A 15,418-nucleotide genomic window follows, 5' to 3' on the forward strand; every position below is an offset into this window, starting at 1 on the left:
TGTTTAAATGTGGATTCCATAGTAGTGGTTGCTTTTGACTTGCCCAACTACATGTATATATTGTGAACTATCTTTATAGCCATCTCTCCTCTGTATTCAGACTAGCTGCCAGAGTAAGGCCACATGTTTCCGTGGCCTTTGTTGCTCCAGCTCTGGTGATCCATTCACTTAGCAACGTCAGACACACACACACATACACTGTAGCATCTGGTGTGTGTTAAGCACCAATGCTGATGATGGAGATGGTATTTGCTAACACAGTTCTGAGTGTTTCTTGTATATAAAGTCATTGAGTTCTCTCAACAACACTATGAATAAGGTGCTTTTACTGAGCCTGCTTTCACATGAGGAAACTGAGGCACAAAGAGGTTAAGTAACTTGCTCAAAGTCTCACAGGCTAGTAAGTAGCAGAGCCAAGATTTGAATCCAGGCATTTTGGCTCCAGGGTCTACAGTCAGTGTTGAACGTTTCAAGTCTCTGATGGTTTTTCATGACTTATTGTAGTCTTTCTTTAAGGCAAGTTCTGCAGGATACTAATTGCCCAGAATGGTTATAGACATTTGGTGAGGTAAAAATGAAAAAGGCAGGAGTCGTCTGTGGTTAAATAAATTGGAGGTAAATAAAGCTCAATATGTTTCTCTCCTTTAGCAATCTGATGTGGTAATTGTATGTTGTGCATCTCTAAGGGGTTATAATGTGCAGAATGGACTTGACTCTTGGTGGTGGAACCTTTTTCACCCCCTCACAATCTCTCAAGGGACCAGTGTTCCTGAATATACCTGGGTGACATTGGCCCACAGAAAAAAGCCCAAGCTCTAATCCTTGACGTACAAGAGAATTCATATCTGGTCCCGCCTGTCTTCAGTCTGTGCTTACCAACTTTTGTTCCTCTTTCACCTCCTCACTGTCACCAATCCCAGGTCCCTGCTTGTCCTCTGTGTACTGCTGCCTCTGTCTAGAGCATCACTCATTCCCCTGCCCTGATGTTTCTGCCTGGCAGATTGCTCCTTCAAGGATCAGCTGCCTCTGCAAACTTTCCTTGACCCCCTGGGCATATTCAGACATGCTTTCTGTGAGTTTCCCGTGTTGCCTTGTTCACAGCACCGTTCTAGAGGTTACCACGATAGTACATTTGTCTACGGTGAGTCTTTTCATCTCTGCATCTTTAGCATCTTCACCGTGCTGCCTTCTGATAGGTACTTGTAATTTCTTCCTTCAGCTAGAGAGGGCAAATATAGTTTAAAGAATGTTTTATTGTTTCTCTGTAGACTCTATCTTAATAATGATGATACAAAATAATAATTATTTTGATGATTAAAGTCCCTTATTTTAAGGAATACAGTGAATTGTATTAATTTGTAGTTACTGTTTTCGATTTTTATCCTTTCATTATTTTTTGTTGATTTTTTTGTTTTTGGTAATATTAAAAAGGAAAGAGATGAAAGTCTCATCTCTTGAGACAACTGGAGCTTTCCAGTGCTGTGTAGCTGTGATCATACCTCTAGAGTACTTATCTGCATCCCCTATCCCTTGCATATTGCTCTGTGTATAGAAATATGATCCAGAAATCTTTTCTCTCTTTCCAAAGGCATGCCATGTATCAGCAGAACAAAGAAAACTTTCAGGATGAGTGTACTAAGATTCTGGTTGGCAATATTGTTATAACTCGATACAACAATCGTACCTATCGTATTGATGATGTGGATTGGAATAAGACTCCAAAAGATAGCTTCACAATGTCTGATGGAAAGGAGATGACATTCTTGGAATACTACAGGTAGAAAGAAGAGGCTGGACTTGAACCTGTGGCGAGGGTGGGACGTAGTCTACCATTCTCCAACAGGATGTTGAGTTCCATAGTAGCATACGATGGGAGACTTCAAAAATAAGTGGATAGGTAATGCACCTAAGATTGAATGGCCTGGTTTGTGGGATTTGACCAGAATATGCTACCCTTACAACTTCATTCCTTTTAGTACTTTTGGAAATTACTTCATAAATTAGTCTCAGGGCTTTGAATCATATTTCCTTTGCTGGTTGGGTTAGAAGTCTGGTTGGAGAGATTAAATCAAAGTCATTAATCATTTGACTATCATTTTGCCTTCCTAGTTGCCTAAGCCCTTTAGCCTGATGCAGTTTTAAACAAATTCTTTCCTGGACTGTTAGCCTGTTTCTCTTCCATTTACTCGCAACGTTAACTTGAGCCTGCTTTTTCCAGTTATGAGTATGCTATGGTGAGTTTCCGATGGATCCTGGACAAGGGTGTTATGCAAATTATGTACCTCAGTCCTGGTTAGGAGACTCAGATTATGTTGCTATAAGAGTAGTGATATGCTTCTGAAATTTTTTCCTGGCTCTGCCCTGCTCTAGCAAAAACTATGGAATCACAATTAAGGAAGAGGACCAGCCACTGCTGATCCACAGGCCCAGTGAGAGACAGAATGACCGAGGGATGGTAAGTCGGGGTGTCAGGCTTATACTTCCAGCTTCAGTTCTTTATCCCGTCAGCTGCTCTTGCCTTCTTCACAGCTCTGGGAACCGTGGACAATGATTATAGCGTGGTTGGGGAAAGCTGTGCAAGGTTTTGTCTGTCTCCTCTAGCCAGAGGTGTCACTTCACACTGTAGGATTTGCTTTTGAAGTCCCCATCATGAAGAGCTCAGTATCCATTTGAGCAAGTTAGGTTAAGGAGTAAGGAGAATTTGCTGCTAAAGAATATTAAAACACTGGATCCATTAGGGAAGTTATAGACATTTTAGTAGAGCTAGGGGCCAGGGGAAGGTGCGTCGATGCCTGACTCCTCAGTCTTAAGTGTGAAGACTGAAGAGCGACAGGCTAAGATGAGATGGAGGCACCAGTTGGATAGGATGTGTTGTCTTAGCTTGTCTGGGAGCCCAAGAGGGACAGAATTGTTTTGTTTTTCTAGTTTTTCCTCTCTTCTGACAGTTTGAATATTTTTTCCTTTGCCTAATACAACAGGCTATATGTATTGTGACTGAGAGGAGAAAGGGTAAAATACTTGTAGTGTTTCTCTGCCCTCTTCTCTGGGGTTTTATATTCCTTAGTGTCCCACTTATATGCATGCAGGACCAGCCCTGGGGATGGCTTGTCTGTACAAGTCGGGGGAACAGGATCCTCTTTTACTGCCTTACTTTCCCTCTCCATTCTCTCTTCAAAGCTGCTAAAAGGTGAAATCCTGCTGCTGCCTGAGCTTTCCTTCATGACCGGAATCCCTGAGAAGATGAAGAAGGACTTCAGAGCCATGAAGGTGAGAACTGCCTGCTTTGAGTGGAAGACCTTTTTGATAGCAGATTGAGTGGAACCAGGCCAGGCCTGCATCTTTACCTGGGTGGGTCCCTTCTTCCAGGCTCCAGTTTTCCTTTCTGTGAAACATGATCCAGGTCCCTTCCCACACTCTGTGAAAAAGCCAATCAGAGCTTCCTTTTGAAGGTTGTTAGAAGAGTAGACCAACTGGATTATAAGGTAAAGGGAAACAAATAATTCTGTCTTCACCCTCACCAATCAGATGGATGACTATAAACTGGTCATATGATCATAAATGAGATTGTTTGAGAGCACTGATTGGTTTTTAACATTTCTGTAAGCCTTTAGTTTACTTGAAGGGGTGGAGGAGATAATGCAGCAAAAAGTCAGCAAGTCAGAGGGTGAGGTAAAAGGGTAGAAGTTTATCTTAGGGAGCTCAGAGTGCCCTGGCAGTGTTGGGCTCCGTTCCCATAGGAGATAGCTGAGAAGCAGGGGTGTGTGCGGCACCGTGAGGCCGGACCCTGAGTGCTTTGCCTCCGCACTCTGACTCCACACTTGAGCCACTCTGCTGCCTCACTTTTCCAGGCCTTGCTGTCCTATCCCTGGACCCATGCTTGTCTCAGATGCCACATATTGTTTTTAGTAAAATCATAAAGAGCCTGAAGTAAAGCTCAAAATTCCTGTAAGAGATTTCTTTCGTGTTTATCTTCTGATACTTCTGTTTTTAATATGTAGGTCAAGGCTCCTTCCTTACAACTCCCAGTTGCCTAATGACTTTATGATCACAGAGCTGCATATATAGCCCCATAGACTCACTGACCCTGATTGCCTCGCAGGGAACAACAGTTGTACAATTCATTAGTCCCAGAAGAATGAAGAAAGAACTCACTTATGTGATTCAGAATCTTGATACACACCTGTTAGGTATTCATTCAACAATAGATATTTAGAAAGCACCTGTTATGGGCCAAATACTGGATAAAAAAGTCTTATGGTAACATTAAGTGGCTCGTACAGTATGACATAAAGTATAAGACTGGCTATGGTTTTCCATTCTGTTATGTTTGGCTTTGTGCCTGGCACAGGGCATTTTTTCCCTCTATTTTTCCTAAATATTATATAGGTGTAATCAAGCCCCCTCCTGCTCCTATTTCATAGAATCTCTTAGGAATTTTAAATTCAGAACATAGCTTTGAGAAAGAGAAGATTTAGCTGTCATGAGGGAGAAAGAAACAATAACATTTAAAATTCTTACTTTTATGATTAAAATTTTAATGTTATACCTTTTTCACACTCCTGAGAGATGGTTATTAAAGTCCTTGGAGATAGACGAAAATTTCTACAGATTTCAATGGGAAGGGGGTTTCTTACAGAAATATTTTAGACACATTGAGGTTTTTTAAACCTCATATTGGTGAAAGTAATACTTACAACGTTATTTCCATTTTAATTCTGTTTAGGATCTGACCCAGCAGATCAACTTGAGCCCCAGACAGCACCATAATGCATTGGAATGCTTGCTACAGAGAATTTCAAAGAATGAGACAGCCAGCAAGGAACTGACCCGCTGGGGGCTCTGTTTGCAGAAAGATGTGCATAAGGTAAGCCAGGGAACGGGATGGGATAGGAAACAGCATTAACCGAAGGTGTTCGAGCTTTGTGAGACTGGGTGATAACTTCTTAGCTTGTCTTTATTTTGGAGTCTTGCTTGATTTTTATACTCTTTTTTTGTTCTCAGTCATAATACTTTAATATCCTTGATTTAATTTTCTAATATCTCTTACAGATTTTTCCTCTATTTCCCAGGGATCCAAGCTGTTAATTTCCAGTCAAACAGATAGCAAAAGGAATATTGACTTAAAATTTACCTCATTTTCAGTTTTCTAATCCACATTATTTTTAAAGGTCTATACATCTTTTTCCTTTTGTTTTTCATTCTTCCCAAGTTTTTTTTTTTCTTTCCCAATAATTAACGTGTGTTTCTTTGAATATACTCTGTCATTCTTTCCATGGACATAAGGAGTCTCAGACTTGTACAGTCTAATTTTCTGTGGCCCTTTCTGCCTGCAGTCTGCCCGAGTCCGCCGTGTTGTCTTTTCTGTGGTGTGATCCGTGGTGCAGAGGCAGTGTGAGGTGGTGGTAACCTCCTTGGCCCTTGCTGTCAGCTTACGTGGCTTTGAATCTCAGTTCTGCCACTAGCTGCGTTAGTTACTTTGAGCAGATTACTTAGCATGTCTTAGTTTCTTTATCTGTAAAATGAGGATAATAATTGAGTTAAAAGAATTAAATGGTAAAATCTTTAGCATAGTATCTGACACAGAGCAAGTGCTCAGTAAATATTAGCTATTACTACTTTTTACCTTTCTTTCAAGGTTATACCAAAACAATTAATTCTATCTGTTCTCCAGTTCTCTTGCACTCTGGATTGACTCCTTGTTAAAAATTGTTTCTGTTTTTCTTTTTTATGTAAAAGTAATGGATAGTCAATAAGGAAAATATGGAAACTTTAGAAAATATAAAGGAAATAAAAACATCAGTAATTTCATCACACAAAGATAAGAGCTCAATGATTTATTTTAGACACATATAAAGGATAACATTTGCAATGTATTTCCTTCCCCTAAATGTTTTTCCTGTGAAAAGAAATCTTTTTCTTATAAAATTGTGATTATACTGTATATGGTTTTGCATCTTTTTTTTCATTTACTATTATATCTTGAACATGTTTTCATGTTATTAAATATTATTTGAAGATGTGGAAAACTTAAGCAAAAGAAGAAAAAGTTCATCCATAATCTTGCTGTATCAAAATAACCACTGTTAACATTTTGGTACATATCCTTCAGTGTTTTGTACGTATACATCCACGTGTATGTGTGCACGCACACACACATATAGTATGTATTCATATGGTTTCCTTTTTTCCCTCAGTATATTTAGAATGTTTTTCCATGTCATTTAATATTTTTCTAAATATTTTTAATGGCTGCTGGGTATTTCATTTTATTAATTTCCTATTCTTTTACATTCAAATGGAATTTAGTATTTTCCTATTATAACTAGTGATTCAGTGAACATCCTTGTAACTAAATCTTTGCACATTATTTTCATAGTCAAATTTATGGAAATTAAATTATTAGGTCAGGGAACATTTATGTTTTTAGTACTTTTATTATATATTGCCAATTATCTTCTGCAAAGGTTCAACAATTTTTTACTTTCATAAGCATAAGATGAATCTGATTCCTTACACTCTTGCCAATATGGGTATTATTATTTTTTGTTAGACTTTTATAATATCGAGAAAATTATTAAAACATTTTTTTGATTATAGATAAAATATTTATTTATTTTTTCTTCTTCCCCAAAGCCCCAGTACACAGTTGTGTATTCTAATTGTAAGTCCTTCTAGTTCTTCTGTGTCAGCCACCACTATACAGCATGGCTACTGACAGATGAGTGGTGTGGTTCTGTGCCCAGGAACTGAACCCGGGCTGCTGAAGTGGAGTGCGCCAAACTTTAACCACTAGGCCATCGGGGCTGGCTCTATTTGTTATTTTTTTAAAAAAGCAAACAGTAGAGGTCATAGAGAGTAAAAATCCTCCATAATGACACTTCCCCCAGAGATAATCATTACTAGGTATGGACTCATTCAGTTTTTATGATACATACATTGCTATTTATTTTTTGCAAAAACAGGATCATGTTATATGTAGTTAGAAAGTGATTTTAATGATTGCAACAAGTGCATCATATTGGTATATCATCAGCTTAGTTATCTTCCTATTTTTGGATATTTAGATCTAATTGATTTATCATTCTTAACTTTAATTTGTTTTTTAATTATACTTATGCCTTTTTCTTCCAGCTTTTCTTTTATATAAAGTATAATAGTAGTTTATGTTCAGCCTTATTGAGAAATTTTACCTTTTATTTTATACTTTAAATTTTTCCCTTAAAATATTTTTAAAGATTATTTTCCTGGGCCGGCCCTGTGGCTTGGTGGTTAAGTGCGCGCGCTGCAATGCTGGTGGCCCGGGTTCGGATCCCGGGTGCGCATCGAGGCACCACTTCTCCATTCATCCTGGGGCCGGGTCCCACATACAGCAACTAGAAGGATGTGCAGCTATGACATACAACTATCTACTGGGGCTTTGGGGGGAAAAAATAAAATAAATAAAATCTTAAAAAAAAAAAAAAAAGATTATTTTCCTGTTCATCTTTTTTTTTATTTTTAATTTTTTGTTTATTGCAGTAACATTGGTTTATAACATTGTAAAAATTTCAGGTGTACATCATTATACTTCTATTTCTGCATAGATTACATCATGTTCACCACCAAAATACTAATTACAACCCATCACCACACACATGTACCGAATTATCCCTTTCACCCTCCTCCCTCCCCCCTTCCCCTCTGGTAACCACCAATCCAATCTCTGTCCCTATGTGTTTGTTTATTGTTGTTATTATCTACTACTTAATGAAGGAAATCATGCGGTATTTGACCTTCTCCCTCTGACTTATTTCACTTTGCATTATACCTTCAATGTCCATCCATGTTGTCACAAATGGCTGGATTTCATCATTTCTTATGGCTGAGTAGTATTCCATTGTGTATGTGTACACAATGTGTACCACATCTTCTTTATCCATTCGTCCCTTGATGGGCACTTAGGTTGCTTCCAAGTCTTGGCTATTGTGAATAACACTGCAGTGAACACAGGGGTGCATGTACCTTTACAAATCGGTGTTTTCAGGTTCTTTGGATAAATACCCAGCAGTGGAATAGCTGGATCATATGGTAGTTCTATCCTTGATTTTTTGAGGAATCACCATACTGTTTTCCATAGTGGGTGCACCAGTTTGCACTCCCACCAGCAGTGTATGAGAGTTCCCTTCTCTCCACATCCTCTCTAACACATGTTGTTTCCTGTCTTGTTAATTATAGCCATTCTGATGGGCGTGAGGTGATATCTCATTGTAGTTTTGATATGCACTTCCCTGATAGTGATTTTGAACATCTTTTCATGTGTCTGTTGGCCATCTGTATATCTTCTTTGGAGAAATGTCTGTTCAGGTCTTTTGCCCATTTTTTAATTGGGTTGGTAGTTTTTTTGTTGTTGAGATGCATGAGTTCTTTATATATTTTGGAGATTAAGCCCTTATCAGATGTAGGGTTTGCAAATATCTTCTCCCAATTGTTAGGTTGTCTTTTCGTTTTGTTGATGGTTTCCTTTGCTGTGCAGAAGCTTTTTAGTTTGATGTAGCCCCATTTGTTTATTTTTTCTATTGTTTCTCTTGCTGGGTCAGACATGGTGTTTGTTTTTTTTTTTTAAATAATTTTATTTATTTATTTTTTTCCCCCAAAGCCCCAGTAGATAGTTGTATGTCATAGCTGCACATCCTTCTAGTTGCTGTATGTGGGACGCGGCCTCAGCATGGCCGGAGAAGTGGTGCGTCGCTGCGCGCCCAGGATCCGAACCCGGGCCGCCAGCAGTGGAGCGCGCACACCTAACTGCTAAGCCACGGGGCCGGCCCGAGACATGGTGTTTGAAAAGATGTTGCTAAGACCGATGTCGAAGAGCGTACTGCCTATGTTTTCTTCTAGAAGTTTCACAGTTTCAGGTCTCACATTCAAGTCTTTAATCCATTTGGAGTTAATTTTTGTGTATGGTGTAAGGTAAGGGTCTACTTTCATTTTTTTGCATGTGGCTGTCCAGTTTTCCCAACACCATTTGTTGAAGAGACTGTCTTTTCCCCATTGTATGTTCTTGGCTCCTTTGTCAAAGATTAGCTGTCCATAGATGTGTGGGTTTATTTCTGGGCTTTCGATTCTATTCCATTGATCTGTGTGTCTGTTTTTGTGCCAGTACCATGCTGTTTTCGTTACTATAGCTTTGTAGTATATTTTGAAACCAGGGAGTGTGATACCTCCAGCTTTGTTCTTTTTTCTCAGGATTCCTTTAGCTATTCGGGGTCTTTTGTTGTTCCATATAAATTTTAGGATTCTTTGTTCTATTTCTGTGAAAAATGTTGTTGGAACTTTGATAGGGATTGCATTGAATCTATAGATTGCTTTAGGAAGTATGGACATCTTAACTATGTTAATTCTTCCAATCCAAGAGCACGGAATATCTTTCCATTTCTTTGTGTCTTCTTCAGTTTCTTTCAGAAATGTTTTATAGTTTTCAGTGTACTCCTGTTCATCTTGAAATTATAGTTGTTTGACATGCATTCTCTGATTCTAAAGAGACAATGTTTTTTTAATTGATGTCGTAGTAGTTTATAACATTGTGAAATTTTAGTTGTACATTATTGTTTGTCAGTCACCATATAAATGCCTCCCTTCACCCCTTGTGCCCACCCCCCAGCCACTTCCCCCCGGTAACTACCAAACTGTTCTCTCAGTCCTTGTGTTAGTTTATCTTCCACATATGAGTGAAGTCATACAGTGTTTGTCTTTCTCTGTCTGGTTTATTTCACTTAACACAATACCCTCCAGGTCCATCCATGTTGTTGCAAGTGGGATGATTTTGTCTTTTTTTATGGCTGAGTAGTATTCCATTGTATATATATACCACATATTCTTTGTCCAGTCATAAGTCGAGGGACACTTGGGTTGCTTCCACTTCTTGGCTATAGTGAATAATGCTACACTGAACACAGGGGTGCATAGGCCTCTTTGGATTGTTGATTTCAGGTTCTTTGGGTAAATACCCAGTATTGGGGTAGCTGGATCATAAGGTATTTTTATTTTTAATTTTTTGAGAAATCTCCATCCTGTTTTCCATAGAGGCTACACCAGTTTGCATTCCCATCAGCAGTGAATTAGGGTTCCCATTTCTCCACAACCTCGCCAACATTTGTTATTTTTTGTCTTGGTGATTATAGCCATTCTAATGGGTATAAGATGATATTTTAGTGTGGTTTTGATTTGCATTTCCCTGATGATTAGTGATGTTGAACATCTTTTCATGTGCCTCTTGGCCATCTGTGTATCTTCCTTGGGAAAATGTCTGTTCATATCCTCTGCCTGTTTTTTGATTGGGTTGTTTGTTTTTTTGTTGTTCAATTGTGTGAGTTCTTTATATATTATGGAGATTAACCCCTTGTTGGATATATGGTTTGCAAATATTTTCTCCCAGCTGGGGGTTTGAAAGAGACAATGTTTTTTAATCCCTTTCTTGGGAGACCCTGTTGGAATCTTTGATAATTAAAAAGCAGTGCCTATAAAAATTTTACCTGTATGTATATGTTCAGGGTGTTACTGACATCCACTATCACTGCTAGCAGTTTCATTTTTCTGCCATTCCCAGAAGTTATAACAGGACAAGTCTGTGTAGTGGAACTAACCAGGCCTCACAGAGAATAGTATCAGTGTTTTTCCAAATAATGTTTGCAGATGGCTCATGTCTGAGATATTTTATTTTCTGTTTAGATTGAAGGACGTGTTCTGCCCATGGAAAGAATTAACTTAAGAAATACTTCATTTGTCACATCTCAGGAACTAAACTGGATTAAAGAAGTAACCAGAGACCTTTCCATCTTGACTGTAAGTGATTTTTGAGGTTTTAAAGAGAGGACCAGTATTTTTAAAAGTGTGGAAATTAGGTGGCAAGAATGATTTGGTGTCCTCTTTTTGAGAGAAGGTACCAACTGAGTTCCCATCCTGAATTATCTCCTAAACAGGGATCCTTCAGACAGAGCAAGTTGACTAGTTGTTAGAGGTAAGCCCTTTACTTGACCATAGACTTAGGAAGAGGAAGTAAGTTGCTATGGTAATCCATATAGTGCCAGCCTATTACCCACTCTCCCTTTTTTCTTCCTTCTTTCTTTCTCTTTCCCCCTAGGGGTTCCTGGAAGGTGTTTTTATCCATGAAAAAGGTAAAATTAAAGCAGTCTCGGGCCGGCCCAGTGGCACAGCGGTTAAGTGCGTGCGCTCCACCTCGGCGGCCTGGGGTTCGCCAGTTCGGATCCCGGGTGTGCACCTACGCACCGCTTGTTAAAAACCATGCTGTGGTGGCGTCCCATATAAAGTAGAGGAAGATGGGCACAGATGTTAGCCCAGGGCAAGTCTTCCTCAGCAAAAAAAGAGGAGGATTGGCATTGGGTGTTAGCTCCGGGCTGATCTTCCTCACAAAAAAAAAAAAAAAAAAAAAAAAGCAGTCTCCCACCGAAGCAACCAAAGAACAAAATGGTATATAATTATTTTTAGTTGTTTTTGGCTAACCTGGTCTTTATGGCCATGCATAAAGTACTCACATCTGTTTCTAAAACTTTTTGTTGAAATATAATATATTTTAAAAAAAAGTACACTTACAAGTGTATAGCTTGATGATTTTTCACAAGTTAAATAGACCTACGTAATCAACATCAAGGGTTAGGAAACAGAACTTTCCCGGTGCCCCATGCTCCTGGTTACTACCTACCTCTCACCCTTACACACCCCAATAGTCACTATCCTGCCTTCTGACAGCATAGATTCACTTCAACTTTCTTGTACTTGATTTTTACATGAAACCATACAGTATATGTTGTATGTCTGCTTCATTTCTTCAGCCTTACATAGGTGAGTTTCATCCATATTATTAGGTATGGTTGTAGTTCTTCTGTTGCCGTGTGGTATTCCATTGACATTATGCCACCATTTACTTATCACACACATCTTTGTTAGTAATAGGAATTAGATAAGATAGGACTCAAGAAGAGAGAGTGAAAAGCAATTTATTCTCTAGAATAATGTTTCCTGGGTGTGAGTTTGGAGTGTTCAAGTTGTGGAAAGTACTGAAAATAGCTTGTGGTTGTTCCTAGGTCCCCATGCATTTCTGGGCACTGTTTTACCCAAAGAGAGCAGTGGATCAGGCCCGAGAACTGGTTAACATGTTAGAGAAGATAGCTGGCCCCATTGGCATGCACATGAGCCCACCAGCCTGGGTTGAACTGAAGGATGATCGAATAGAGACCTATATCAGAACCATTCAATCCATGCTGGGAGTTGAGGTAATAAATTAATTTGAGTAAATTTGTAGAATGCCTAATGTAAAATACCTGAATTCTTGATTTTAAATTATCTTAGTCATTAGTCTGCTATCAGTGATGTCCAGGAAGCTGCATTTTACTCATGTGCACATAAAAGATTGAACTAAGGAAATAGTCTTTATGCCCTTTGGTTAATTTTGCTTCTCTCATTATGTGTTGGCATTCACTCTAGTGTTCTGTTCCTCACGTAATTGACTGAGGGAATAGCTGACTTAACTTTAGTTTGTTATCTATATAGAACATGTTGTGCTCAGAAAGCAACTTCCTGGGCCAGGTGCTGTCTTGCACGATTCAGTACTGAGCTGTCACAGTCTGGTCTGGCTCAAGATTCACATTGCTCTGGCGATGAACTTGGCAGATGGCCATCAGCTGGGCCCTTGTAGCTGATCAGGGCCAGTGGAGCTGAGCAGGCCAGAGCCCTCACTACTCACTAGTTCAGGCCTGCAGTTCTTATCTGTTTGTACATAAAACAGAGGAAGAAGACTAGGGAGGGAACAAAAGCGGAGAAAACGGTTTTGGAAATAATTAGTCCTTAAATTGAAGAGTCGGTGCTTGTGGGATCAATACTAGAATTGGATTGTCTTGGCATCATAGCTTTCTCTTTTGATCCACCACTCATAGCAGCATGCTCATGTTCTCTCTTTGTAGTTTGCTCCTGACTTCCCATGCCTATCATACTCTGCCATGGGCTTCCCCTGGGCCTGATCATTGATCAGTTCTGCTCTGCTTTCAAAAGAATAACCCAGTGTAGTACATCAGCTCCCCCATTTCACAGCTTCTCATGTTCTTTTTATGAGAGTGTACTGCCAGCAGTTTTTATGCAGCATGGATATGAGTTTCATCCATAGTGTTCACCAAACCTCACTCATATTGGTGTTGCTCTGTTATCTTTAGGGCATTCTGTTTTATTATTCTCTTTGTTAGGGGGTCACAGACTCAGATGTCTGTGGGAGCCAGATGAGTAACAACCAGGGGAGGTGGGCCAGGAGGGGACTGTAGTGAACTAAAGAGAGTAGGCTCCATGACTGCAGATAAAAGCCCAGCATTGTCAAATTGATTTTTAATTTGTTTTTCAATAGAAGCCAAAAATCTAGATTTGCATATGTGTGCACCAGCCTATGTTCAAATGTTAATTAAAAAAAAAAAACCTTGTAAATCATTATAGGCCTAAAATACCACATCTGTTTGCTAGATCCAGCCCGTAGGCTTCCAGTGTGCAGCCTATGTTCTAGGTGACTTTGGAAGTTCTTTGATGTGATTGCTGTAATGTGTGTCCTCTGAGAAGTCTTAATCTAATGCTAATCTTGATTTGGAGTAGTACACCATTGATTTACCATTTATAGCAGTTTCTGACGTAAAGCGTTGGCAACTTTATTTCACTTGAGTGCTGCTTTTCTTTATTCAGACTTTAAAAGATTCTCTGCTTTTAATATTGGCTCTCTTAAGCAGTGAGGGTAGAGGATGCTGATACGAGATATACTGCTGGCAATATCATTCTCTCTCCTAACTAGCGAGTTAGAGAAAGCTACTTACTAGATCTGCCAGTAGCTTCATTTGCTTCTGCATTTGGCTCTGAACTCCTTCTTGTGGTATTGCATTCCATGTTTCCTCAGTTAAAGTTCTGTAGTATGAATGTAATAGGGTGCTTAGTTTACTAAAGAGAGTGGTAAAAAACATTATAGGGAATTGAAAGCAGCAGATAATAAGTAACCCTTGCATATTTTCAAGCCTGGTCCTTTTCTAGGCATCTTAAGTCTCATAAATAAATCAGGTAGTAATCAGAACCAGCTCTATAATTTGTGGTAATATATTATGTATCTGTGCAAAGAAGCCCTGGACCCAACAAATGGTCATTCAGGTTCAAGGACCTTTTCCTGTGTTGGCATGTCCACCGTGTTTGTTTCAGTCCCCTCTCTACCTTAAAGGTCCCGTGGCTTTGCCGACTCTCAAACTGCCCCCGACTGGATCTCTATCAAGGTCCCCCAAAGGTTCCAAAGCCTGACTTATATATGCTTTATCTTCTCAGGGGAAGATACAGATGGTTGTTTGCATCATCATGGGCACACGTGAGGATCTCTATGGGGCCATTAAAAAGCTATGCTGTGTGCAGGCTCCGGTGCCTTCACAGGTGAGTGGGAGCTGGGCAGGAGGCACAGATGAAACCCTAGCCTCCCTTGAGGCTTGGAAGAGAGGGGTACATGTGTTCAAAAAGGCTAAAGTAACTATTAGAAGCCACCGTGTGTAGACCCTTCTGGTGAAACATTCCCCTTATTAGAGTAGCCTGGTGAACAGCAGGTGCTCTTCATAAATGCCGCCTTTGTGTTCCCAAATGAGCACTTTTGCTGTTCAGAGGCTGAGTCTCCAGGTGGTTTCATATGATGGGCTCGGAGAGTATAGGCTTCACTCTGAAAGGGGAAAGCTGGTGTTCTGTGGAGGTTAAAAAAAATTTTACTCTGCATAGGATCCTTTTGAAAGTTTTGGTTTGTTGGTTGTTTTTTGGTATGGTGTTTTGGTATGTGTGTGTGCATGCATGCGCCTGCCTAGAAACCCTAGAGTTAGAACTATTAATGCAAAATGTATTATCTGCTAACTGGAGTTTCTTAAACAAATGTAGTATTCACTTTAGAATTGTTTACATTGTCTGAGAGGCTGATAGTATCCTCTTTCCCCATATCTTTTTGGTCCCTTCGTTATAGGTCATCAATGTCCGAACCATTGGTCAGCCCGCCAGGCTTCGGAGTGTGGCCCAGAAGATTTTACTTCAGATTAACTGTAAATTGGGTGGTGAGCTCTGGGGAGTGGATATTCCCCTGGTGAGTGATGCTGAGATATGCCTTCATTCAATTCAACTCTCCAGAGAATCCTACCCAGCTGTTTTCCTCATATAGTTATCCTTATTCGCAATGTGTAGTAGTCTAAATGGTTTGTTACCTACAAGCTAAGAACAGTTTTTACGTTTTTAAATGATTTAAAAAATAAAAATAAGACTAATATTTCTTGACACATGAAAAATTATATGAAATTTAGTTTTCAGTGTCCTTAAAGGAAATTTTATTGAAACATAGGCTTATTCTAGTATGTACTGTCTGTGGCTGCTTACCTGCTGCAGTGGC

At 39.4% G+C, this 15,418-nt stretch overlaps 1 protein-coding gene across 2 annotated transcripts in view; it reads left to right on the forward strand.

Moving 5' to 3' along the window:
* Positions 1-15,418, forward strand: part of PIWIL2 (piwi like RNA-mediated gene silencing 2) — a 98,729-nt gene that overhangs the window by 40,376 nt on the left and 42,935 nt on the right. Inside the window, exons 10-17 of one of the 2 annotated variants that reach the window (XM_004442298.3) lie at positions 1,589-1,777; positions 2,371-2,455; positions 3,178-3,267; positions 4,724-4,864; positions 10,705-10,818; positions 12,078-12,266; positions 14,332-14,433; positions 15,002-15,118. In XM_004442298.3, the coding sequence (XP_004442355.2) occupies positions 1,589-1,777; positions 2,371-2,455; positions 3,178-3,267; positions 4,724-4,864; positions 10,705-10,818; positions 12,078-12,266; positions 14,332-14,433; positions 15,002-15,118 (1,027 nt within the window). The remainder of the gene's footprint in view (positions 1-1,588; positions 1,778-2,370; positions 2,456-3,177; positions 3,268-4,723; positions 4,865-10,704; positions 10,819-12,077; positions 12,267-14,331; positions 14,434-15,001; positions 15,119-15,418) is intronic. The other variant, XM_087437284.1, reaches the window with a different exon arrangement.

Source organism: Ceratotherium simum, chromosome 12 (assembly GCF_057802395.1).
Source record: "Ceratotherium simum simum isolate JZ-2026a chromosome 12, ASM5780239v1, whole genome shotgun sequence".
Lineage (NCBI taxonomy): Eukaryota > Metazoa > Chordata > Mammalia > Perissodactyla > Rhinocerotidae > Ceratotherium > Ceratotherium simum.